The sequence below is a fragment of the Schistocerca gregaria genome, chromosome 2 (assembly GCF_023897955.1).
Source record: "Schistocerca gregaria isolate iqSchGreg1 chromosome 2, iqSchGreg1.2, whole genome shotgun sequence".
Taxonomy (NCBI): Eukaryota; Metazoa; Arthropoda; class Insecta; order Orthoptera; family Acrididae; genus Schistocerca; species Schistocerca gregaria.
Window position 1 is genome coordinate 163,150,870 of NC_064921.1, and position 24,743 is coordinate 163,175,612.

Genomic DNA, 24,743 nt, shown 5'->3' on the forward strand with positions numbered 1-24,743 from the left:
TATTATTAAATGGGAAAGACCCACCGAATGCCACAATGAACAGATCGGCCACGTATTCATGGGACATTATTGCTAAAAGAGGAAATGGCAGTGTGAATTTCAACAAGCAATAAGATACAATTACCATACTTTTTACAGCAAGGATTACAAATTTCAACTCATCATTTAAAAATCTTCTGATAATAATGCTGAAATTAAGTTACCATGCTATAATGATGTTGGTTCAAATAAGAAGATGATAAACTGGTACAGTCAGGAACTATATCAAATAGTGACGATATAATCCAATTAATATTTTTGAGAAATCAGGGCAAAAAGGTGAACAGAGTTGCTTCTCTTGTTCATAATACTTACGAGCTTTTTCCGCGATAAATATTGACATAAATTGTATACGATTTGCACCATTGAAGAGATGATGTATGAAGATCTTTGCTCTTTCTTTTACATATGAAGTAGCCTATGGCTTAACATTTTTCTGAATGTACATGCTGTGGGGAAATAGTAAGAAAATATAATGTGAAATATGGAAGTTGGAATATAACTACAAAAACAAGAATAATAATAGGCTTGAATCAGGTGCTCGGTGACTCACAATGAGGCAGTTGATGCAGGACTTAACATTTTCCTTCTTCACCTCCTGAATAAATCAGTTTATTAGAATGTTTCTGACTACACAGACACAACAAAAATATTGAAACTAGGCCTACAACATCTGATATAGGGCTAAGATTTTGTAAGAGAAAAAACAGAATAAAATGGGTCTCTCTTACAAAGCACGTCATCTGCAGTCTAAAAGTTTATAACAGACAGAGAAATCTTCTTGGAACTGTTTTCTCAATCTTTGTTATCTGCATTGATACTTACAATATTCCAATTCAGTAAATGCAAATATTATTGCTCCACAATTTATGACAAACCAACACTGATTAATATGTCTACGCTTTTACACAATTTGTAGCATTGTATGCTGGATGGAGCATTAACATTTGTACAAAGAAACAATTTCAGTAATTAAAAAACTCGCAGCCATTGTAACATGCACATATTTTTATCTTTGAGGTTGAACAGAAACCAGCAACAACATTCAAACACAAATCCATACCACTGGAAAAAAAGGTTGGGACAAAACTGCAGTTCATGCTAGCAAGAAAATATAGCATATTATCTTCTTCACATTTCTTTATTTTTATAAATGTATATTGTAAACTGACATTTTATGCAAAAATGACCGTATAAAATGAATGTTATGTCATTTTAATTTATTGTTTCCAAAACACTTCAGCAACATTTAACCCTGCAATGTGGCAGTTAAGTAGACTATCTGCATAAAAACTGTGCAGCTGTAACAAAATATAGGAACATTACTTGCAGATATTCTGCAGCTCCAATGTGTAATGTTTTCTCACAGTACTAAAAATTTAATACTTCATTACCGTACATAACTCTGCAACTTGTCAATTCAGTAAGCTTCTTCAAAATATCTCCACAAATAAAGCTTATAACACATATAAACAATACATACAACTTATTTTGCAATATCCTGCGGCTCCTTCAATTTATAATGAGTTCTTTTCTGTGCTGGTCGTTGAAGCGGATGCGCAAGAAGCTTAGCCATATGGTCATGCAATTTCGTTGCATTTCTGAGGACATCATACACATAGGAGAGTTCCTGCTCATCTAATCCATCTAAAACACTAAATGCTTCTTCACATTTATTGTCCTCTGAAGGCTGTTCATGTATATACAGAATATCCAATGTAAAATACGGAGATGATGTAAGGACATTAAAAGACTCTCGTCCTTGTCTAAATTCTGGGACGCAGAATGACCGGCTATATAACAAAATTACTCTCACCGAGTATGGTGGGCAAAGTTCTGGATTATTGGCATGAGGTGCAGGAAGTTTTACATTTCGTTTTATAACGTCGAACAATGACGTAAGATTGAAAGTTTCATTTTGTGTGGTTTCACTCAAACCCTCCAGTATGGATATGATTTCCTTTGGATTACTACAAAAATCACTTAGCCACACCGCTTCATCAGTCTTTAACACAACTAACGCAAACTCGTGTTCAAGGCTTATGATGTTTTTACTATACAAAAATATTTCGGTCACCCTCTTGACCATATACAAGGGGGAAAACTTCGATCCTTGTCCTAGTTTAAACGGAGTATAGTCAGGATCTTCCGCTAAATCAACACACAACACTATTTTTTCTGGGCAGCTGACAGCTGGAAATTTTAATATCTCGCAGTCATCACCTGTTACACAGTTATTTACATCATCAACACACCGTCCGAGTTGGTTCATTTCGTTGCACGGTGGACCGGGGGAAGAATCGTCACTTGAAGAACCGCGAGAAGTCGATGTGTTATTAACTAAGGAAACACTAGAGTTCTCACTTCCACATGCGTGATCTCCATCCATTGTCACAAAATTTTACTTATCTACTTCCCTCGTTTTTCTAAGTCAAAACCACACGGCACACAAATTCATACAACCAACTCATTTTCATTCAAAGATTACAATCGACTTGCAGTGATCACCGATTTGAAATCAGTAGTTTAACATTACATGTTAGGTCCAAGCGGCAATAATATGTTTATCTCCGCACATAACGATATTTTTCTGTGCACATCCTATTTTTGAGTTCCCATCACAACTAATAAATTAATGGAAAAAAATTATATCTCGAGCTTGGAGTATGAGATCTTTGGAAGTAGCTGCAGTGAGGGATGTAGCTACTGTGCATGCAAAGATCATAAGATGCCAGAATCCAGATGTATGTTAGATGTTACTGTTGAGTGATGAACGGTGTGTTGTTTACAAATCTTAGTGTTTTGTATACAGAAGTGAACATATACGAAGACAAAAATAGAAATGCTAGAACTACTACAATATGGAAGCAGCGATGATGACGATGCGGGAACAAAGACGGCGAATGACGACGCAAACATTCACTTGAAACCTCTGGCTCCAGGGACATCCATTATGAGTTTACAGAACAAAATGCAAATTTGCGCTGCTCCCGATGTTGTTCCCATGGTGTGTATCTAATAAAAACTACTATTCTAAACTGATTTATGGAATATCTGCCAAGAAAAGTCGTTTTTGAAAAGAATGTAGTTCATTTACGTGCACGACATTACTAATTTAGGTTCTTCCTTGATTTACCTTGCTACTTACAGTAAATACTGGCTTTATTCCTTAATTCGTAATGCCATTTCTGCCCTCAATCCCAGCTAACAGCTTTTAATTTGTCGCGAACGACCTCTGTCTTGTTTGGAAATAAGTTTATTTGATAGGTCTTTCCTTTTACAACTTGTAAAATAAGTTTCTTATCGAAGTATTGTTGATTATGTTTGTGGCAGTTCATGGAACGAGTCATCTATTGATTTTAGTGTGTCGACTTTAGGAGCCAATTTCACTGATAGTGAAGTCTGGCTAAGTGGCTGTACATACAGTGTGTCCCACAAGACTATACTTTGAAGCAAATCTCATCTGTTGCAAGCTCTTTGCTAGCCATATTTTGGGAGGAGGTAGTATAGACGAAAACAAAACAAAAAAAATTCTGGTACATATGGGTTCTAAACTGCATATCTTAAACAGTTACGAGCACTTGTTCAGTAGAAGAATTATTTTTGCGTTAGCGAAAATGAAGTAGTGCTCATAGCTCTAAGGGCATTTTAGAGTCCATATTTACTAGACGTGTTTGCTCAAATGATTGTTCTTTTCATATCCCTGAATATTAAGCATTCCTCCTGGGACATCCTGTATAGTCTAAAAGTCGTCACTGAAGATGTGATACATACTGGTGTTCATTGAAAATGCAACAGGATTGTGTGTGTGTGTGTGTGAAGATTTCCATACTTTTCCACATACCATCTCGACATTATGTTAATTTTTATAATTTTATTCTTAAATCATTGACACATTGAAATTTCACTACCTTAGCACAAGTATTTAGCTTAGGTTGTTGTTGATTTTTTCCAGTAAGCAACTAATATTCCCAAGAGAAGGAAGAATTATGTGTCAGATAACTTCAGCAAATGTTCTCTTTGTATAACGAGATGATACCAAAGATTACAGTTGAGCACTGTGAGACAAACCTCCCAGATTGCCTCAGAAATACCAGAGAAGTGCCAGGTGTGATTAGGAGCTAACTCCAATGGAATGTCGTCCCCGCATTCTTCTGCAACTCCGAGGTACATACACTGTGATTAGATTCTAATGCTAATCGGATGGCATCTCTGTTTTTATTTTTTTATGAAGCTCCACAAGCATGACAAGTGTTATTCATAGCTAACACTAATAAAATGGCCTTCTTGCATTCATCACAAATTCCAATGAAGGTTCAGACCAATGCTGGTCCTATTGTCATTAAGCGAAAGTTACACTAGTTTTGTACAAGTGGAGCATGGAATGTAAGATTCCTTAGTCTTAATGCAAAAGGTAAATGGGTAGGTTGAAGTGAGACGTAGTATGAATTAGTGTATCAGACTAATGGGGAGAACAGGACTGCTGGTCAATTCAGTAGTGGATTATGAACACAAAACCAATGCAGTAGTGGGCTGAATAACGAATAAGAAAATAATAATGTGTCTAAGGTACTATCAACAACAACATAGTGAATACGTTATTATAAAAAAGATATACATGAAGGCCACACCGATCACGTTTAGCACAAAATGTTTATATGTCAACTAAATCTGCACATTATGGAAAGATTGTATAATGAGGTAAAGGTAATTGTTCAGGATAATGAAAAGTTTATTGTGATGGGTGACTGGAATTCAATAGTAGGAAAAGGAAGAGAAGGAAAAATAGTAGGAGAGCCTGGAGGGGGGGAAGAAATGAAGTTGGGGGGGGGGGGGGGCACCACTCGCTAGAATTTTGCACAGGGCAGAATTTAATAATCACTAACACTTGATTTAAGAATAATGAAAGGAGGTTGTGTACACGGAAGAGACCTAGGGACACTGGAAGTTTTCCAGATTGACTGTTTAAAGTTAAGACAGAGATTTGGAACCAGATTTTGAAGTGTAAGACAGATGTGGACTTTGACCATAATTTACTGGTTGTGAACTACAGATTAAATCTGAAAAAGCTGCAACAAGATTGGAAATTAAAACGATAAGAAAGAAACAGGTTTCTGAAACAGGAGAAAGGAATACTATAGAAGAAGAATGGATGGTTTTGAGAGATGAAATAGTGAAGGCACAGAGGATCAGGCAAGCGAAGGAGAGTATAGGTGTCTAAAAATGAGACTTGCAGAAAATACTACATGGCTAGAGAACAAATTCAAGGTTGTAGAAATGTGCATTGAACAGGGGAAAAGGTAACTTACAGAGACTTTTGGAGAAAACAGAAGCAGCTGTGTGAATATCAAGTGTTCAGATCGCAAGCCAGTACTACACATAGAAGGGAAAGGTGGAAGGAATATTTAGAAGGTCTGTATAATGGAAAATATGATATAAAGAGAAGAGGCAGTAGGGGAAAGTGAGATGAGAGATATTCTGCAAGAAGAATCTGATAGAGCACTGAAAGACATAAATAGAAACAAGATTCTTGGAGTAGACGACATTCTCACGGAATTATTTAGAGTCTTGTGAGAGAGCCAGCCATGACGAAACTGTTGTGCAAAACATGTGAAACAGGGGAAACACCTCAGACTTCAAAAAGAATGTAATAATTCCAATTTCGAAGAAGGCAGGTGTCAGCAGGTGTGAATACTACTGAACCATCAGTTCAGTAATACATAGTTGCAAAATATTCACAAAATTTATCTACAGAAGAGTGTAAAAAATGCTAAAGCAACATCAGGGAAGATCAACTTGGGTTCCAGAGGAATGTAGGAAAGTGTGCGGCTATACTGTGACCCTAAATCTTATCTTATAAGGTGGGTTGAAAAAAGGCAAACATAAATTTAAAATATTTGCAAATGTAGACTGTTGACTAGACTACACTGTTAGAAATTCTGAAGATAGCAGGGGTAAAATGCAGGGAGTGAAATGTTATTTACAACTTATGCAGAAAACAGTCTTCAGTTATTAGAGTCACAGTATGTGAAAGGGAAGCTGTAGTTGAAAAGGGGGTGAGGCAGGATTGTAGCCTATCCCAGGTGTTATTCAGTTGGTGCATTGTGCGGGGAGAAATTATGAAAGGGAATTTAAGAAATAAAAGCTTTGATATTTGCTGATTGCAATGTAGTTATGTCAAAGATGGCAATTGACTTGGAATAGCACTTGAACAGAAAGAATAGTGTCTTGAAAAGAGATTATAGAGTGAATATCAACAAAAGTGAAACAAAAGGTTATGGAAAAAAGTTGAATTAAATCAGGTGATATGAGAGAATTGTATTAGAAAGTGAGACACTAAAAGTAGTAGATTGGTTTTGCTATTTAGGCAGCTAAGTACCTAATGAAGGTTGAATAGGGAGGATATAAAATGCAGACTAGCTGTAACAAGAAAAGCATTTCAGAAAAATAGGAATTTGTTAACATATAAATTGAGGTGTTGAGAAGACTTTTCTGAATGTATTTGTTTTGAGAGCAGCCTTGTACAGAAGTGAAATGTGGATGAGAAGCAGTTCAGACAAGAAGGGAATAAAAGTTTTTGAAGTGTGGTGCTGTAGAAAAATGCTGAAGGCTAGATACTGATAGATCGAATAACTGATGAAGAGGTGCCAAATCAAATTGAGGCAAAAAGAAATGTATGGCACAACTTGGCTGAAAGAAAGGCTAGATTAAAAGGGCACATCCCAAGAGGGATAAAAATTGTAGAGAGGGATCAAGGCATAACTACGGTGAGTAGGTTCAAATGGACGTATGTTGCAGTAGTTATGTAGAGGTGAAGAGGGTGGACTAGCAAGGAGAATTGCATAAAACCAGTCTTCTAACTGAATACTTTCTGTCATACATCAATTTGAGACCTGTCTCCTATAGTGTCATTCAGAGATTGGTGTTCAAACTGACAGTTTGCCTTTCATATCAAAGTACAGTGAGATGCTCTGGGTTTAAGACACTGCACTCATGTTCTGGAGGACAGCAGTTTAAATCCTTGTCTTGTCATCCATACTGCTCAGTCTTTAATGACCTTGTGGACAGCAGAACATTGAACCCTTATTTTCCTTTCTTTTTCTTCACATTCAGATATTTTCAGATGCCAGTATAAGTAAGCAGGACATAGGCTCAGATACTTCAAGTGATTGGCCTCTATGTGTAGTTTTTTTTTATATGGGCAATTTTAAGTGATTTGTGCCTGAACATAAAGTGTAAACAGCACATAAATATGTTGTCAGGAGAGGAAGGATGTAAGTGTTGTATATGAATCTGTTTTGTAAAACATTTTCGATTATTTTATTCACATGAAAAATACTCTTTTTAAAAAGTATATTAAAAACAACGTACACATACTTCTTTCTGTTGGTGTACGGTTTATACTAAATATCATACAATTTACTTTTCAACCGTGTAATAGATAGGTAACACAATAGGTTCATTAAAAAAGGAGTGGTTATCCTGTTGTTATATGGTGCCTTTTCCCCTGAGTAGCTTAAATTCCACCTGGAATCTTTCTTTTTTTGTCATCCATTTGTAAGTTTTTGTGGCAGTTAGACACAGATCAGCATTCATGAATGTGTTTTAATGAATAATTTAATTATCATAAAAATGTTTTGGGTATGGTACCATATAATGTTGTAAAATAACTGTAACAGAATAAAAACCTATGTTTTGGCTGTAGCTACAGTGGCATTCCTTTGGGTCTACTGGTGTCCTATGTTGTCAAGAGTCATCTTGTGTTATATCATAACCTCTCTAATGGGCTTGACATTAAATCAATTTTTTTAAACCAGTGATATAATTAATTCGCTAATGGAAGGAGTGGGATACGTTTTATTGCATCTTATGGTTGGAGAAGTGGGTATCTGCTTTAGACTATTACATCATTCAATATGAGCCTTGCTTGGAAATTTTCAGCAAACGGGGAGGAAATCGCTGTAATCCTCATGTGAGACATTTGATTATGCTTCATGATTCAGTGTCTTGACCATTTTCATTTTTAATTTAGAAGACAGTTTAGGATCAAAGATAGCCAACGCAAGAGAAAAGGAAACAGATACTATAAAGAAGTTTTCAGTGTTTTTAAATCCACTTGAGAGGTAACGTATTACGTTTGACAACTTAACATTTGTAAAATTTTGTAAGAATACTGAAGTCTAAATATGGTGCTTTGTTTTCAGGAGGTTTGTTATACACAGTAATAAGAACTAAACAGATACCACAAGTTGCATTTACTTGTCTTAGCAATAAATGAAATTTATCGTGGAATAAAATCAGCAATAAGTAGACTTGCAAAACGGATACTGCTGGAGCACAAAAACATACCACGAGGTTGGTGCTTTTGCATGGGAGATCACATTCAATGAAAACTTAAATAGAATCCTTTGTAGGTTGCTGTTGTCGCAAAGTATCTCAAACAAAATTGAGAATTCAAGACATATTGAGTTGATCCAAGTGTTCATTGAATTTTCCATGCTAAATTCTGATTTGGGATTTATAGGATGGATTCTAAGCCAGATGTTTTGAAACTTTTTCAAGACTAATGTAGTATGTGAAAGTGATTATTCAGATGGTCAGGCTGTCATGCCTGTTCCCCATCCAGTCATTTTATGTTTAAACACTGGTTGTGGAGGTCAGGGTCCAGTTGACAAGATAGCGGCGGCTGTATCGGACATTTTTGTGCTAAAAACATGACAGCAGGACATGTTATTCAGTACATTGCCAGAGATGAATAGGTGGTGAGATCCTGCTTCTGTAGTCTTGTGTCACCTGAACGTTATGAGGAATGTTTCACTAGCACCATACCAGTAGCAATGAGATTGCAGCCAAACCCAGAGGGATGGGTGGGTAGTGCTGATGGTATCTTAAGCTGTCCTGTGACAGGATTCAGCTTGTGTTGTTTTGGTGTCCTCCCTTGTTAGCACCACTTCTTGGGGCTGTATGATGTTGCAGTCTGTGACTGCAGTGTTGGGGGAAGCAGTGAGCTGATGTAGTATGGGTGACGCTAAGTGCCAGACCTCAGCATACAAGCAGCAATTGTCGAATAGACAACTGCTGCCAAGCATATGGATTGAAAGCTGATGGGAGGACTGGTCGCATCACAGCTGAATGGATGGTTGCCGAACTGCTCAGTGTCCTGTTGCCTGACAAAACTGGTATAAGTAGTGTCTTCCAGCTACTGTCCCATTCAAAAAACAGCAACTTAACTGGACATGCTGAATATATATCAACACATTGTCATAGTCATTGGTAAAAAGACAGGTGTAATACTGTTTTACATGATAGCCTATCTTGAGCAAGTCCTCTCAAACCTATACAGCTAATGCATTGTAGATCTATTTGAGGTTCCTTACTAGTCTCAGTCCTTTCTTTGATTACCTCTACAATTTTTACCTGCCACACTTCCCTCTTATTACCAAGTGAACAGTTCTCGGATGCCTCAGAGTGTGTCTTGTCAAGTATCTCTTCATTAGTTACTCTCTCTACCCATTTACTTCCCAGAATTCTTCTGTAACAGCGCATTCCAAAAGCTTCATTTCTCTTCATATTGTTATTGACAGTGACATTACAAGAAATTTAAGTAAATAAAATTAACTAAATTCATTTAGTCAAAATAAATTAAGCACTACTCGTGTCAGCATAAAGTAAATAATTTACAAACAGATGCAGTATTGTTGCTGATGTGGGTAACATTAATGTCATTACTTATCATAACTGGAGGAATAAGGGCCAGTGGTGCAAATACAGCTGTTCTGTTACAGCACAGTTTGTCAACTTGATGAAGGCTTCTTCCAATACTAGATGTAAAGAAGTTTTCAGTTTACGTCATAGTGCCATGCTCATCTGGAAGTGCTGCAGTAAATAAGTCTCCACCTGTGAATGTATATGTAAGAATATAATCAGTTTTCTTAGAGTAGCTTTTTGGGATACATGGAAAATCAAACAGTGTACGAATAATGCTGAAAGGAATGTTTCATCCGTACTTGGAGGAACATTGTGACAATGTAGGCTTTCATGGCCGATATTGTTGTCACTTGAAACTTCCAGGCTGATACGCTGTGGTCGACGTATAATACTCTCCCCTGACATTTCGTCTCCGACTGCGGAAGACATCCTCCGAGGTAAAACGCCGAGCTGCAAAGAGAACTCGAGGAAGTGCAGATTATATAGGCAGTGCAGAGGGCGCCACTGTCCATCATGTGGCTTGGCTATGAGACTATCTCTGTAATAGCAACATTCTCGAATGAAAGTAATCGATCGTCACGCTTCTGGTGCAGTGCTGACATCCAAGTTTTATTCAGTTTAACACCTTTCTCTTTCCTTTCAAATCTTTATGGTGTTTATCAATCTCGATAGTCGTTCTATACATGCACACATAATAATGCGAGGTTTTACATATGATGCTCGTCTCACTGAATTTTATTTCATGATTACCTTCCTGGTAAACTTGTCCTGCTATGGTTGATTTATCCGTGTGACCCAGGCGGCAATTCCTCTTGTGTTCAACAAGACTTCTTTTTGTGATACTGATATAAACCTGTCCACAACTACGAGGAATTTTATATACCCCGGGTGTAGCCAAAGGATGTCTTGCATCTTTTGCCAGTCTTAAATATTCTTTTATTTTCCTTGTGGGTCTGAAAATAGTTTCCACCCCATACTTGTTTAACGCTTCCCAGTGCTGTCTGTGACCTTACTAATCAATGGAAGAAAAACCTTGCTAAGGGCGGCTGTTGCTCGTCATTGCTCGTGATTCTCTGCCTAGAGGACAGTACTCAATCTATCTTCTTGCTAGAATAGCCATTCTTCACGAAAGTCGAGCATAGATGTTCCATCTCATCTTTTAAATAAAGTTTGTACGCCCTGTCTACCAAGGTTTTTATTACATCTTCTATTTTGTCTACGGTGTGGTTAGACACTTTATGCAGATAATAATCAGTATGTGTGGCCTTTCTATACACATTATGGCCCAATGTTCCACCCTGTCATTTAATCACAGACAGATCCAGAAAATTCAGTTGCCCATTACTCTCTGTCTCCATAGTAAACTGAATTTTCAGATTAATGCTGTTTAGATGTGTCAGGGAGGCATACAACTCCTCTGCTCCATGTGTCCATACTACAAATGTGTCATCGACATAATGATACCATCTGGCTGGTATCTTATTGGTAGTCTGCAGTGTATGTTGTTCAAAAGTCTCCATAAACAAGTTAGCCACAGCAGGACAAAGAGGACTATCCATAGCAACTTCATCAATCTGTTCATAAAAGTCACTATTGTACTGAATGTAAATTCTGGTGAGGCAGTGTCCGAATAATGCCACAATAACGGTAGGAAAAATATCCACTCTGCATGAGATAGCTTTGTGTACTGGTATCACGGTAAATAACGATACAGTATGAAAACTAACGAGGATATCATATGGGCCCATGCTCATTTCCTTTAACATGTTAATGAAATGAGCTGAATTTTTAATATGACTCTCAGTCATTGACAAGTTGAGGAAAACGAGTGTTGGCCCGGATGATATCCTCGTTAGTTTTGATATAGTATCATTATTTGCCATGTTTCTGGTAAACGAAGCTATCTTATGCATATTGGACATTTTTCATACCGATATTGTGGCATTATTCATGCAATCTAATATTAATGTGCCCATCATTACTTTTCTGGAGCTCACAAATATCAATCTAAAGAACTTAAAATTAATTAATACATAAAATTATCACATTCTGGAGACTAGAATCTGCCTCATCTGAATGAAGCACGCAGGTCAGGGGAAAAAATGTTTCAGTAATAAACTAAGTGAAACAGGGTCATAACTTGGGAAACAGCGTAGATGACTGGCAGCCTTACTTGTCAAATATTTTTGAGCTATAATAGCATAAGTCCCCCACATAGCTGCTTGTTTTGACATCCGTGAGCAGCTGCCTGTACCATCCACAGGTGGTTTCTGAAGGCCATTCCTACAAACAAAAGACTTTAACATTAATTATTGAATAAAATGTTGGCAAATATAAAATATTGAAAGAGAAATTTGTGTGTGCAAATGTGTAGATTCTGAATGTGACATTACTGTATACATCGAAAAGTCACAGTACATATAAAAAAAAATAGTTAGGTCACTTCTCCCTCAAAATGTCTCACATTTTACCTGAAATTAAAAGTACACAAACTGACACAGAAAATGCAATGTTTCAATTTCTTTAATTTTATTTTAAACTCCAGTTATTTTTATGATAAAATATTGCGGCATGGTCCCCTCTGGGTGTCTAGCAATGAATAAATAAATAAATAAAAAGACAGTTGTATAAACAACTTAAGCTAGAGAGGCAGAAGTGACATAAATAGATTCACACTTCAAGCACATTTTGAGGACGTTCTTCAAGGTAATGCACATCTGTTCTGATTTTAGACACTTCTCTTCACAAACTTTTCTTTGCATCTTCAAAATGGTGTATTACCTCCTCTTGCACCAGTCATGGTATCCATCCTCCCAGGCATTCTCTTTATTAATGTTGCAGTTTCCATTTGAGAAATCATCTCCCATTATTTCAAGAGGACCACCCATAGGTCCAGTAGGGTCTCTGAGTAGTGCTGAGTCCCAGCTGGTCCCATACGGGCTCAATAAGATTCAAATCGGGGCTCTTGAGCAGGCCAAGCCATAGTGGGAGAATGTCTACTTCATCCAAGAACTCTTGCATTAGTGTAAAACTATCACCAATAAATGAAGCAAAAGACAAAACATTCTCCACGAAGGATTTCCTCCACATACTAATATGTCGCAAGGTTCCCGTGCTCCACAAAGAACAAGTATGTCCTTATAGTGATATTGATTCTTGCACCCACCATCAGACAACTACCCTGAAATGCTGACCTAGATGAGAATATGCATCTGGGAATAACTACCCCCAGCCCTTCTCCAGACCCTCTCTGTCAGGTGATGGTAAGCCAAATCAAGACTCATCAGTGAACAACACTTGCTCATATTGTTGTAATCTCCAATCATGATATTTCCTTGCTAAAAATAGTTGAACTGTGTGATGCACTCTAGTGAGTTCTGGTTGTATAGCAGGCCTTCTGGATGGGAGATTGGCTTCTTCCAGTCTTCTTCAGACAAGTGTCTCACTAACATTGACCCCTCAAACTCGGTGGAGTCGATTTTGTGCTCCAATGGTGATGGTGTGATGGTTGTGAAGAACTTGGAAGTTATAAGAAGTGCTCATTTCTTGGCAGTGTTTGCTCACCTGGAACCTGCTCCCCATTTTCTTGCATTGCCTCCTGTCTAGTTTCTCTGTACCTTCTTATAGTTCTGAAAATAGTGGAAGATGCAGTTCTCAACCTTCTGACACATAATTCTGTGACCACCTTCCACCAAAGCAGTGGCTTTTCCAGTATCTTCATTGCTTAATGACATGTTTGTTTGAGAAAGCTGATTACACTAATCACAGAGAAAGCCTAGAAACATGTGTTATTGAAAGGGCAACAATACTTGTATGAAAAAAAAAAAAAACATTTAAGGTTAGTACAGTAAACAATCAATGCTGTATTGTTTGGGTGCAAAACAATGCCAGTAACATACACTATCTAAAAATACATGACAAAGTGCTACACTTTAATTAAATAGATAATTACATATCATTTATTGCATGTTACAGTTTTCATGTTGGTAATTATTAGCATAAGAAGCAAGTGGTATTTCCACAATTATTGGAAAGATGTCAAGCTTTCATGTTTTTCTTTTCATTGTTGTTTTGGTGGCTGTCAATCTGAAGACTAATTTGATGCAGATCTCCATGCTGATCTATCACATGCAAGTGTCTTCATGCCTGCAGAACTACTGAAACCTACAGACATTTGAACATGCTTGTTGAAATCAATCCTTGGTGTCCCCCTACAATTTTCACCCCCCACCTTTTCCTCCATTACCACATTGGCAATTCCTTGAGGCTTCAGGAAGTGTCTTATCAATCAATCAATCAATCCTTTCTTTTAGTCAAGTTGTACCATAATTGTATCTTTCCAATTCAATTCAGTACTGCTTCATTAGTTATATAATCTGCCTATCTATTCTTCAGTGTTGTTTTGTAACATCACATTTCAAACACATTTATTCTCTTCATGTCTGTACTGTCTATGATACATATTTCACTCCAGTACAAGGCTATACTCCTGACAAATACTTTCTGAAATGATTTCCTTGCACTTAGATTTATATTTGAAGTTAACAAACTACTACTTTTCAAAAATACTTATGTTACTATTACCAGTGTGCATTTTATAGCATCTCTACTTTGGATTTTGTCAGTTATGTTGCTGTCTGAACAGCAATTGCATACTTTTTCTGTCTCAGTTCCTTATTTAATTCCCTCAGTATCTCATGATTTAATTTGATCACACTCCATTACCCTTGTTTTTCTTTTGTTGAAGTTCCTCTTACAACTTCTATTCAGGGTGCCATTCATTTCATTCATTTGATCTTCTGAGAACCTTTTTTGTCTGCCTAGTGGTCTTCTTCCATCAGGAGTAAAATCCATGGATTTCAAAGGCTGTCTGTGTTTATATATGAGTGAAATGCCCTGCTCGTACAAGCCATTGGTTCTCATCAGTCGTACAATGTTTGGTCTCTTGTAGATTTCACCCAGCTCACAATTATGCTGGATCCTCCATTTGCCAATGATCTCGTCTTGTAACAAACTGTAGATCTTTCTTAAGACTTTCAGCTTGAAAACGGGAAGGTTGTTTTAACCTTTGCTCTGGACGAACTCTCGAAGTTGTGCAGCCACATTGCCATATGTGTTGGATCAGTGTTTTGTGCAGCTGAAATTTGAAATTCCTTGAGAGGCTGTGTGCTTTAAAAAGCTGATGCAGACTGAAGTATGATTGATTATCAGCTTGGATCCCACTTGAACTTCTGCCTCACATAATGTATTTTCTGTAAAGATTTCTCTTAGGTATTTAAAGTTCTGAACTATGTTGTAGGATCAGGTTCTGACTATCAGAGACTGGAGTTGGTCTCTTGAATAGGCTTGAGTCCCATTCATCATCAGATACTCGGTCTTTCAATAATTCACTAGGAATCCAATTTTGCTTGCTGACACCTCCACACTGTCACTCACCTTCATTAGTTCTTAGATGTGAAACAACAGGGCCATGTTGTTAGAAAATGTGAGATTTGTGATTTTTTTCACCCTCTACCTCAATCCCTTCAAAATTCTTATGGAAAGCTCCTCTCATTATATTTTTGAGTGCCACATTGAACAATATCGGTGACACACAATCTCCTTGTCTCAATCTTGCGTTTACATTAAGGCTCTCCATAACTTTATTCCCAAGATTCACATTATGTTCTGAATTAGGAAGAAAAACTGCAAATAGGCTTGTGTTTTTTTTAGGTGTTCCAAATTTGGTTAGGCAATTCATCAGGTGCTCCCAGTGGATGCTATCGTATGCCTCCTTAAAATAAGTGAGGAGCACATAAAGGTCTTCGCCATATTCACACATCTTCTTGGTGAGCTGTTGTGGTGTCCATAGTCGAAAGCTTCTTCCTGAAGCCATCCTGATATTCACGAATCACTTCTACCAATGGCTGGGGCTTCTACCAATGGCTGGGTTCTAATCTGTATACAGTTGGACCTGATGTTGTAGAAGATTCAGGAGGGTGTTTTCTCTGTAGTTGTTGCAGTCCATTTTGTTTACCTTTCTTGTGTATAGGGCAGATTATTGCTGTCTTCCAATCTTGTGTGATCTCCTCCACAATTCAGATCCTCTTAACTAGTTGGTGAATTCTCTTGTGATGTCTCTTCTCTCCAACTTAAATAACTTCTGCCTCTATTCACATTTTCTCGTGGACTTTTGTTCTTCTTCAGTTTCATTATCTGATCCTTCATTTCCTTCAGTGTAGGAGCTGGATAACCAAAATTTACAATGTCAGGAGATTGAAATTTGAACAGATCTTTAGATTGATCAGAGTTGAGGAGCTCCTTGAAGTATTGTTTCCATCTCTCGGCAGTGCTGGACTCATTGGTGAGAATGGTCCAATTATTGTCCCTGATGAACTTTTGGCAGCTCTGTACCAGAGGTTAACTTGACACTATATCTTTTGCACATGTCTTCCAAAGAAATCTAGCTGAGCCTCCTCTGGTATTGCTTTGATGTACATCTCTTTGCTCCCCTCAGAGTTTCTGGGATAGTTCTAAGTAGGCCCACCTTTTCAAATTGTGCTTTGCCTTGGGCAAAATCTGTACCTGTCTCAATGCATATATCCTCATACCAAATCATCTTACCCCTGATCTGCTAACAAGATAGCATATTACTCCCTTAAGACTGTTTCTGACTCTGGCTTTGGGTTGTAGTCATAAACAGCTTTTTACAAGGAAATGGTCACTCATGTGTTCCGTACTGTCTTTACATCCATCATCCAGTTCTTTGCTTGGGTGTTAACTACAGTGTGACCTATCTGATTAATTGTTTTACCATCTAGTGACCCCTAGATTTTTGTGTGTATAAGCTTCTGTTGGAAATTTGTGCTATTGATAAGCATCCCTTTTGATGTTGTACAGGTTATGAAACTGATGCTATTGTTGTTTCAGAGTTCATACATAGTTTGTTTTCTGTTTATTGAATGGAATACATCTTCTTTTCCCACTTTAGCGTTCATATCAGCCATCAGGACCTTACAGTTGCTATTCGAAACGTCGCCCATCACTACTTCCAGTTCTGCATGGACTTGGTCCTTCGATTAGGATGTGCTTTCTCCTGTGGGTGCATGGTGGTTCCCCTAAATGACATTTTACATCCTTTTGTGTCTGTTACTAATAACTTTAATTACCTTTCCTAATTTTGCTTTAGTTTTCTTTATTAATTGTTCATTGTCGAAAGGAAATATTTCGTGTATACCAAATTCATTTTCCAGTTTATACTCTGGATGGCCCAAAGCCAAGAATTCAAGCCGCCCCCCTCCCTTCTATATCTGGAAAGGGACACAACATTTTTTCCATCTGCATGGTAAACTAAATTACAGGATGGAGTGACTTTAGATTTTGTATATGTAAATATAACCTATAAACTTACTGTGGCAAAACAATACTGGTAACATTCATCTGTTGAGAAGATAACTGCAAATCTACTAGATACAGAACTTTATCCTCAAAATTTATTGATAAAGAAGTTTGCTGCTATAGGTTAAGGCTACCAGTACCAGTGTCATCAGATTGTTGAAAGTATTGGTTAGTAAAAAGTAGGGGTAAGTAGGCCTCTATATGTTGAAAGCAGAGCACAATTGTCTTCCAGCTTTTTATAGTTGAAGTCAGGGGTAAAACTGCCTGTTTTTCTGCCAGCTGGGAGGAAAGAGTGTCTCAGAATGGAAGAACAAGATGAACTGGAAAGCATTTAAAAAATAGTTTTATAAAATAAAAGAATCTTTCCAAGTGCCTAGGACATCAGGAGTGCCAAAGTGGTACATAAAGTGAAGATAAGGAGAAAGAATAATGTCTGAACTTTAAAGAAGGCAGTGATGCAAGCTGTATAGAAACCCATCAGATCCAACATGGGTTCATCATTACACATTGCTAATTTGAATAGAGGGAAATATGTCATTCTATCTGGCTTTTAGCAAATTATTACAGAAACACTTTCCTTGTTCATTTTTGGAACACTAGCCACCCAATTTTTAAAGTTGATTTACCTGTACAATTAGACTACATTTTAAAATTTTTGTGCTAAAAAAAGTGTCACTGTGCCTTGGAACACAAAATTTTGTACAGCTGCTTATTTTTGTGGTCATGTATATATTTAGTTAAATTAGAACTAGTATCAGTTGTATGTTTGTATGAGAGACATGATTTATTTGCTTTAAATATCAGTTCAAATATCTATGTATTTTGAATATTACAATGCAGATTCTCATCATCTATATTCGTTAATAGTGCCAGAACAGAAAGGAAAAGAAATTTTTTTGCTGTGTGAGGACCAAGTTTAAACAGTGTTATCTGAGTATAACTTGAACTCTGCTGAATTTAATGCCCAGGAATAACGCTTGCACACTATGATTATTTGTAAGAGTGAGAGTTAACTATAAAAAATTAAATGCCATTGTCATAATAGTATGTGTTTTATAAATGTTTATATGGGTCTGTGGTGACTAAAACATCTTTTGAACTTAAGCCAGGGGAAAAAAGCCCTCGCACACACATTACTGCCACAGTTCAGCTTGTGAAACAGTAGTAGAATCAAATCTGTCCCATACAATACAAGAACTCCTAATATTCTTGTAATTATATTTGGCTTTGCAAATAAGAATATTTTGTTGCTTTTATTTCTTTCATTTGTAACATATTAGCACCATCATACGAGAAGTAGCATACTGCCTTTTGTCATTTGTTCCAGCTCAGTAGTTAGTCTGCATGCTGTACGATGTCCATCTTCAGTTATTAATCTTTGTTTGTAACAGAGAATTAAAGAAAGTCTATGGAAACATCTGGGAAGTATTGAAAAATACAATGAAACCCACCAAGTTTGACCATTGATACTGTCAGCAAGTTAACAGTTTGTCATAACTATGGTGACTATGATATCACACAATCATGTGTGTTTTAACTATCAATGAATTGGAACCTCCAAAGGAATATAAGGGCCTTGGGTGGGGAAATACTTGGTGTTTATGGCTACAGATATACTAAACACTTGAAAATTTCAGACTACAGTGGGGAAATAGGGACTTTCATTGGGATCATAAACTATAACTGCAAAACACAAAGTGTATGAAAATCTAGATTAATGTTATGTTGTAGATCTCTGGCTACACTACAAATTAGTCTGTAATTGCAATATTCGTTTAAGAAGTAGGTTGTTTTGCTGACACATTTGTTGTTTTAGAAACTCTCAACCAAATTTTCACCTTCCAACATAATTTAGACCTTGGGCAATGCTGCACATCACTCTGCCACCAAAGCCATCATTTCAAAAAATGGTGACGTTACTGGTCAAAACTGATTGGTAATATTTGTAACACTCAACTTCTAAATGCTGTATCTGCATCTAAAAGTCAGACCAGAAGCCCTGTACTTCTTGACTCTGAGAAAATATATTTCCTATTTCCAGGGAACAAACATTCTTGATTTATAAATCACATACTTACTGATTCTGTATCAGAAACACTCGTAAGGGACAAACATAAAAACTCCAATTATGCGGCAGTATCAGGAACGTATTTCAGTTGTTTGTGACAGTGTCATTGGTTGAATTGACTCCTGCATAGCAGCAAGCTGAGTACTAATATTGGTGGCATTTTGCGAAGTTTTGAAATCCATTTATCGATTTTACTTTTTTTCAGGGCACTGTTGACACCTTAAGGCATATTGACTCTACAACGAAAGAAGTATTGCATAATCCAAAATATGAAGAACTATTTGCCCCAGAAGTTGGACCGGAGAATCCATTCCAAACAAGACAACAGAAAGCTCATAAAAACATGCTGTCTGGATTTGTTGAACAAGCATACATTAGTGATTTCCAGTTTGAAAATCAGCGCCGAACCTTCAACAGCTATGGTAAACACGAATACATTTAACTCTCTGTAAAACTTATAAATGACAGGAAGAGGTGGCGCAGTGGTTAGCACACTGGACTCGCCTTCGGGAGGACGACGGTTCAATCCCATCTCCGGCCATCCTGATTTAGGTTTTCCGTGATTTCCCTAAACCGCTTCAGGCAAATGCTGGGATGGTTCCTTTGAAAGGGCATGGCCGATTTCCTTCCCCATCCTTCCCTCACCCAAGCCTGCGCTCCGTCTCCAATGACCTCGTTGTCGATGTGACGTTAAACACTAAGATCATCCTCCTCCTCCTCCTTTTGCTTCTCAATTCTTCCTGTTCCAGTCAAGGATTTCTGTTTCTTACATTTGTGTGTGTTTTTGCCCCTTCGCAGAGGAAGGAGATTAGATTATAAAAACTTCAAATTCCTTAAATTTGATGTGTCACTTCTGCTACAGTGTATTTTATCTTTGTAGTTCTCTCTCTCTCTCTCTCTCTCTCTCTCTCTCTCTCTCTCTCTCTCTCTCTCTCTCTCTCTCTCTCTCTCTCTCCTTCCCTACCCTCCCCCCCCCCCCCCCACTCTTGCCCCTTGCCCCTTATACTCCCTCCCTCCCTCCCTCTCCCTTACTCAACAGGAAGCTAATGAATAAATTGCTCATAAAGTAAATTGGGACATGAAACCCAACAGTGGAATGTAGAAAACTAAAAGTCAAATGCCAGAGTTACTTAATAATTGCAATAATTCAAGAAAGCTGTCATGAACCGGAAGGTTGGTTTGAACACTACAGCACTTTACTAGGCATGATCCTATTGGAGGTGGTATGCCATTGCCTTCCTCTGTCCATTGAGCTGACTTACACAGCCACTTATAGGGGGACCCACAGTTGAACAGGAATTCTGAACCACAGTGAATTCTTTTCACTTTAATAAACACATTGCCAGAAGTTAATGAAGTGGTACATGGGAGATAAAAATCCTATGACCCAAAGAAACAGCCTGAAAAAATAGTTGCAGCAAAAGTCAAATTTCTGCTGTAAAAATGATTAACAATTTGATTCCTTTTTGATGTGCGCTCCTACCTGGTGGTTAATACACTCCTGGAAATTGAAATAAGAACACCGTGAATTCATTGTCCCAGGAAGGGGAAACTTTATTGACACATTCCTGGGGAGAGATACATCACATGATCACACTGACAGAACCACAGGCACATAGACACAGGCAACAGAGCATGCACAATGTCGGTACTAGTACAGTGTATATCCACCTTTCGCAGCAATGCAGACTGCTATTCTCCCATGGAGACGATCGTAGAGATGCTGGATGTAGTCCTGTGGAACGGCTTGCCATGCCATTTCCACCTGCCGCCTCAGTTGGACCAGCGTTCGTGCTGGACGTGCAGACCACGTGAGACGACGCTTCATACAGTCCCAAACATGCTCAATGGGGGACAGATCCGGAGATCTTGCTGGCCAGGGTAGTTGACTTACACCTTCTAGAGCACGTTGGGTGGCACATGATACATGCGGACGTGCATTGTCCTGTTGGAACAGCAAGTTCCCTTGCCGGTCTAGGAATGGTAGAACGATGGGTTCGATGACGGTTGGATGTACCGTGCACTATTCAGTGTCCCCTCGACGATCACCAGAGGTGTACGGCCAGTGTAGGAGATAGCTCCCCACACCATGATGCCGGGTGTTGGCCCTGTGTGCCTCGGTCGTATGCAGTCCTGATTGTGGCGCTCACCTGCACGGCGCCAAACACGCATACGACCATCATTGGCACCAAGGCAGAAGCGACTCTCATCGCTGAAGACGACACGTTTCCATTCGTCCCTCCATTCACGCCTGTCGCGACAGGGCTGCGCAATGTTGGGGCGTGAGCGGAAGACGGCCTAACGGTGTGCGGGACCGTAGCCCAGCTTCATGGAGACGGTTGCGAATGGTCCTCGCCGATACCCCAGGAGCAACAGTGTCCCTAATTTGCTGGGAAGTGGCGGTGCGGTCCCCTACGGCACTGCGTAGGATCCTACGGTCTTGGCGTGCATCCGTGCGTCGCTGCGGTCCGGTCCCAGGTCGACGGGCACGTGTACCTTCCGCCGACCACTAGCGACAACATCAATGTACTGTGGAGACCTCACGCCCCACGTGTTGAGCAATTCGGCGGTACGTCCACCCGGCCTCCCGCATGCCCACTATACGCCCTCGCTCAAAGTCCGTCAAGTGCACATACGGTTCACGTCCACGCTGTCGTGGCATGCTACCAGTGTTAAAGACTGCGATGGAGCTCCGTATGCCACGGCAAACTGGCTGACACTGACGGCGGCGGTGCACCAATGCTGCGCAGCTAGCGCCATTCGACGGCCAACACCGCGGTTCCTGGTGTGTCCGCTGTGCCGTGCGTGTGATCATTGCTTGTACAGCCCTCTCGCAGTGTCCGGAGCAAGTATGGTGGGTCTGACACACCGGTGTCAATGTGTTCTTTTTTCCATTTCCAGGAGTGTATAAACGGAATGCTGGATTTGTTCCATTAACAGAACCATTGCTAGTTCCCTACCCTAATCTTGTACAGTTGGGCTAACGTTGTGTCCAAAAATCTCAATTTATGAGAATGCATTGGATTATGCATATTTAAATCTTTAAATTTTATTGCATTTCATTTTTGTCATGCTTTGCCTGTTGCACTGAGAATTCATATTGGTCATTCTCTTTGTATTTTGTTCTTATATGTTTTCTTCACTGTACTTTTTTCAAGATTCTTAGAACCTATGTTCCGTGCTTTTGATTTATGTTGTCTCCTCATGCCGTGCAACAATTTTTTCACACTTACTACAGTCTCCCTATACCCATTCTTCACAAATTTCCTTCTCCTTATTGTTCCTTTATGCTGTTGGTAGTTTTTAAAATTTTCATTTTGGTACTCAGCCGAATTTCACAGATGTTACCTTATTTATTGACTGAGCAAAATGGTGCAGTGTTTAAAGCATTTGATTTGTTATTGGGAAAATAAGGTTCAAATTCTTGTCAAACCATTGAGATTTAGATTTGGCTTGGTTTTTCTGGATTGATCAAGGTGAATGGCAGAGTGATTGCTTTCAAAAGATCCTGGATAATTCATTTAGGATCATTAGTTCTATTGGAGTTTGTCTCCATTGCAAATGATGTTATCATCAACAGAAGTTAAACCCCTAATTTTTCTTCTTATTGAATTTCAGCATATTAAAAGGGATAAATGCTAATGTATGTATCTTTGGATTATAGTTCTGTACAGCAGTAACTCTGTTCCAGTTATTGTCACAACTATTTGTATACAATAAGTATGCTTGTATTATCTAACACATTTTCCTAAATTAAAAGAGCTTGCAACCATCTGTCTATCTCTTAAGTGGTCCTTGTTAATTTTTTATTAATTTGGTTGCTCAGTTATTGAGTAAGCTGAGATGGTTGAATATCTGCTTTAACAGCCACCAATTGAAAATAAACATTCTGCGCATTGTAATATTCAGAACATATAAAATTAATTAAAGCCCACCAGTATTGCATTTGCTCATAATCAACCAAGTAGTATCATTCACAAATTTGTCATATTTACTCACATATTAAACCGATGAAAGTTCTCAGTAATGCAATCCACACAGTTCATAACATTTGAATAAAGAGTTTGTTGTTTATTATGACATAGATGAGTTGTATTCAGAAATTCTCAGAATTTTTAGATGCACAAAAAAAGATTGCGTTATGGAACACTTCAGAGTATAGTGTGTTGAGATAACATGGATACTGCACATTATATTAATATCAAATGGAATCAAGAGGACTCACATTTGGATGAAATTATGTTTGGTCAGATTGTTGACAGACTAGAAGCGAACCGCAGTCATTGCAATTTGGAGTCGGAGTAAATTGTCAGCAGTGCTACAGAGAAGGTTTCAGGGGTAAAGAAACATTCAGTGGCAGTGTGGACAAGGTGGACAAATTGCTACAATCCAATACCGCAAACCAAAGACATATGACCAGCACAAGACCAAACTGGCTAGGTTCATTGCAGCAAGCTTTGGATTACTCAGCTACTGTTACAGAACGTATTTTTGACCTCGAGTGGTAACTTTGTATGTTCAACTACATACTGCAACCATTCTGCTCACACTAAGGTGCCTTCTTGCTTGGCATACACGTGTGTTATGCATACATCTACATCTACATCCGTACTCCGCAAGCCACCTGACGGTGTGTGGCGGAGGGTACCCTGAGTACCTCTATCGGTTCTCCCTTCTATTCCAGTCTCGTATTGTACGTGGAAAGAAGGATTGTCGGTATGCTTCTGTGTGGGCTCTAATCTCTCTGATTTTATCCTCATGGTCTCTTCGCGAGATATACATAGGAGGGAGCAATATACTGCTTGACTCTTCGGTGAAGGTATGTTCTCGAAACTTTAACAAAAGCCCGTACCGAGCTACTGAGCATCTCTCCTGCAGAGTCTTCCACTGGAGTTTATCTATCATCTCCATAACGCTTTCGCAATTACTAAATGATCCTGTAACGAAGCGCGCTGCTCTCCGTTGGGTCTTCTCTATCTCTTCTATCAACCCTACCTGGTGCGGATCCCACACTGCTGAGCAGTATTCAAGCATTGGGCGAACAAGCGTACTGTAACCTACTTCCTTTGTTGTCAGATTGCATTTCCTTAGGATTCTTCCAATGAATCTCGGTCTGGCATCTGCTTTACCGACGATCAACTTTATCTAATCATTCCATTTTAAATCACTCCTAATGCCATGAGAGTAACTAGTGTTGGGAAACAGTTGGAATGTGAATTTTAAATGTCAAATACAGGTAACTTTAATTGCACAGTGTGTCTATATCACAGAGATTATATAAAATTTCTCTAAACAATGGAAAATCCAGGATGCAATAAAGACAGTAGTTCAAAAAGGACACATTACTACTCACTTTATAGAAGAGATGTTGTGTTGTAGGCAGGCGTAACAAAAAACTGCTATACATTTGAGCTGTCCACCATAAAGCCTTAGCCTTCTTCTAAAGTAGGAAAATGACAACAACAATAACAGCAGCAGCAACAACAAAATGGTTCAAATGGCTCTGAGCACTATGCGACTTAAATTCTCAGGTCATCAGTCGCCTAGAACT

The 24,743-nt window shown here is 38.5% G+C and overlaps 2 protein-coding genes across 4 annotated transcripts in view; one reads left to right on the forward strand and one right to left on the reverse strand.

Annotated features, from left to right (window-relative positions):
* Positions 1-572: 572 nt before the first annotated feature.
* Positions 573-2,694, reverse strand: LOC126336591 (BRISC and BRCA1-A complex member 1-like). The gene has a single exon (XM_050000452.1). It carries the CDS (start codon positions 2,426-2,428, stop codon positions 1,526-1,528), a length of 903 nt encoding a protein of 300 aa, XP_049856409.1. The 5' UTR covers positions 2,429-2,694; the 3' UTR covers positions 573-1,525.
* Positions 2,695-2,740: 46 nt separating this feature from the next.
* Positions 2,741-24,743, forward strand: part of LOC126336592 (pre-mRNA-processing factor 17) — a 70,763-nt gene continuing 48,760 nt past the window's right edge. The window contains exons 1-2 of one of the 3 annotated variants that reach the window (XM_050000453.1): positions 2,741-3,046; positions 19,398-19,614. In XM_050000453.1, coding sequence (XP_049856410.1) covers positions 2,882-3,046; positions 19,398-19,614 — 382 coding nt within the window. In that variant the 5' untranslated portion in view covers positions 2,741-2,881. Of the gene's footprint in view, positions 3,047-3,999; positions 4,207-8,308; positions 8,395-19,397; positions 19,615-24,743 lie in introns of those variants that run through there. The other 2 variants (XM_050000454.1, XM_050000455.1) reach the window with 2 other exon arrangements.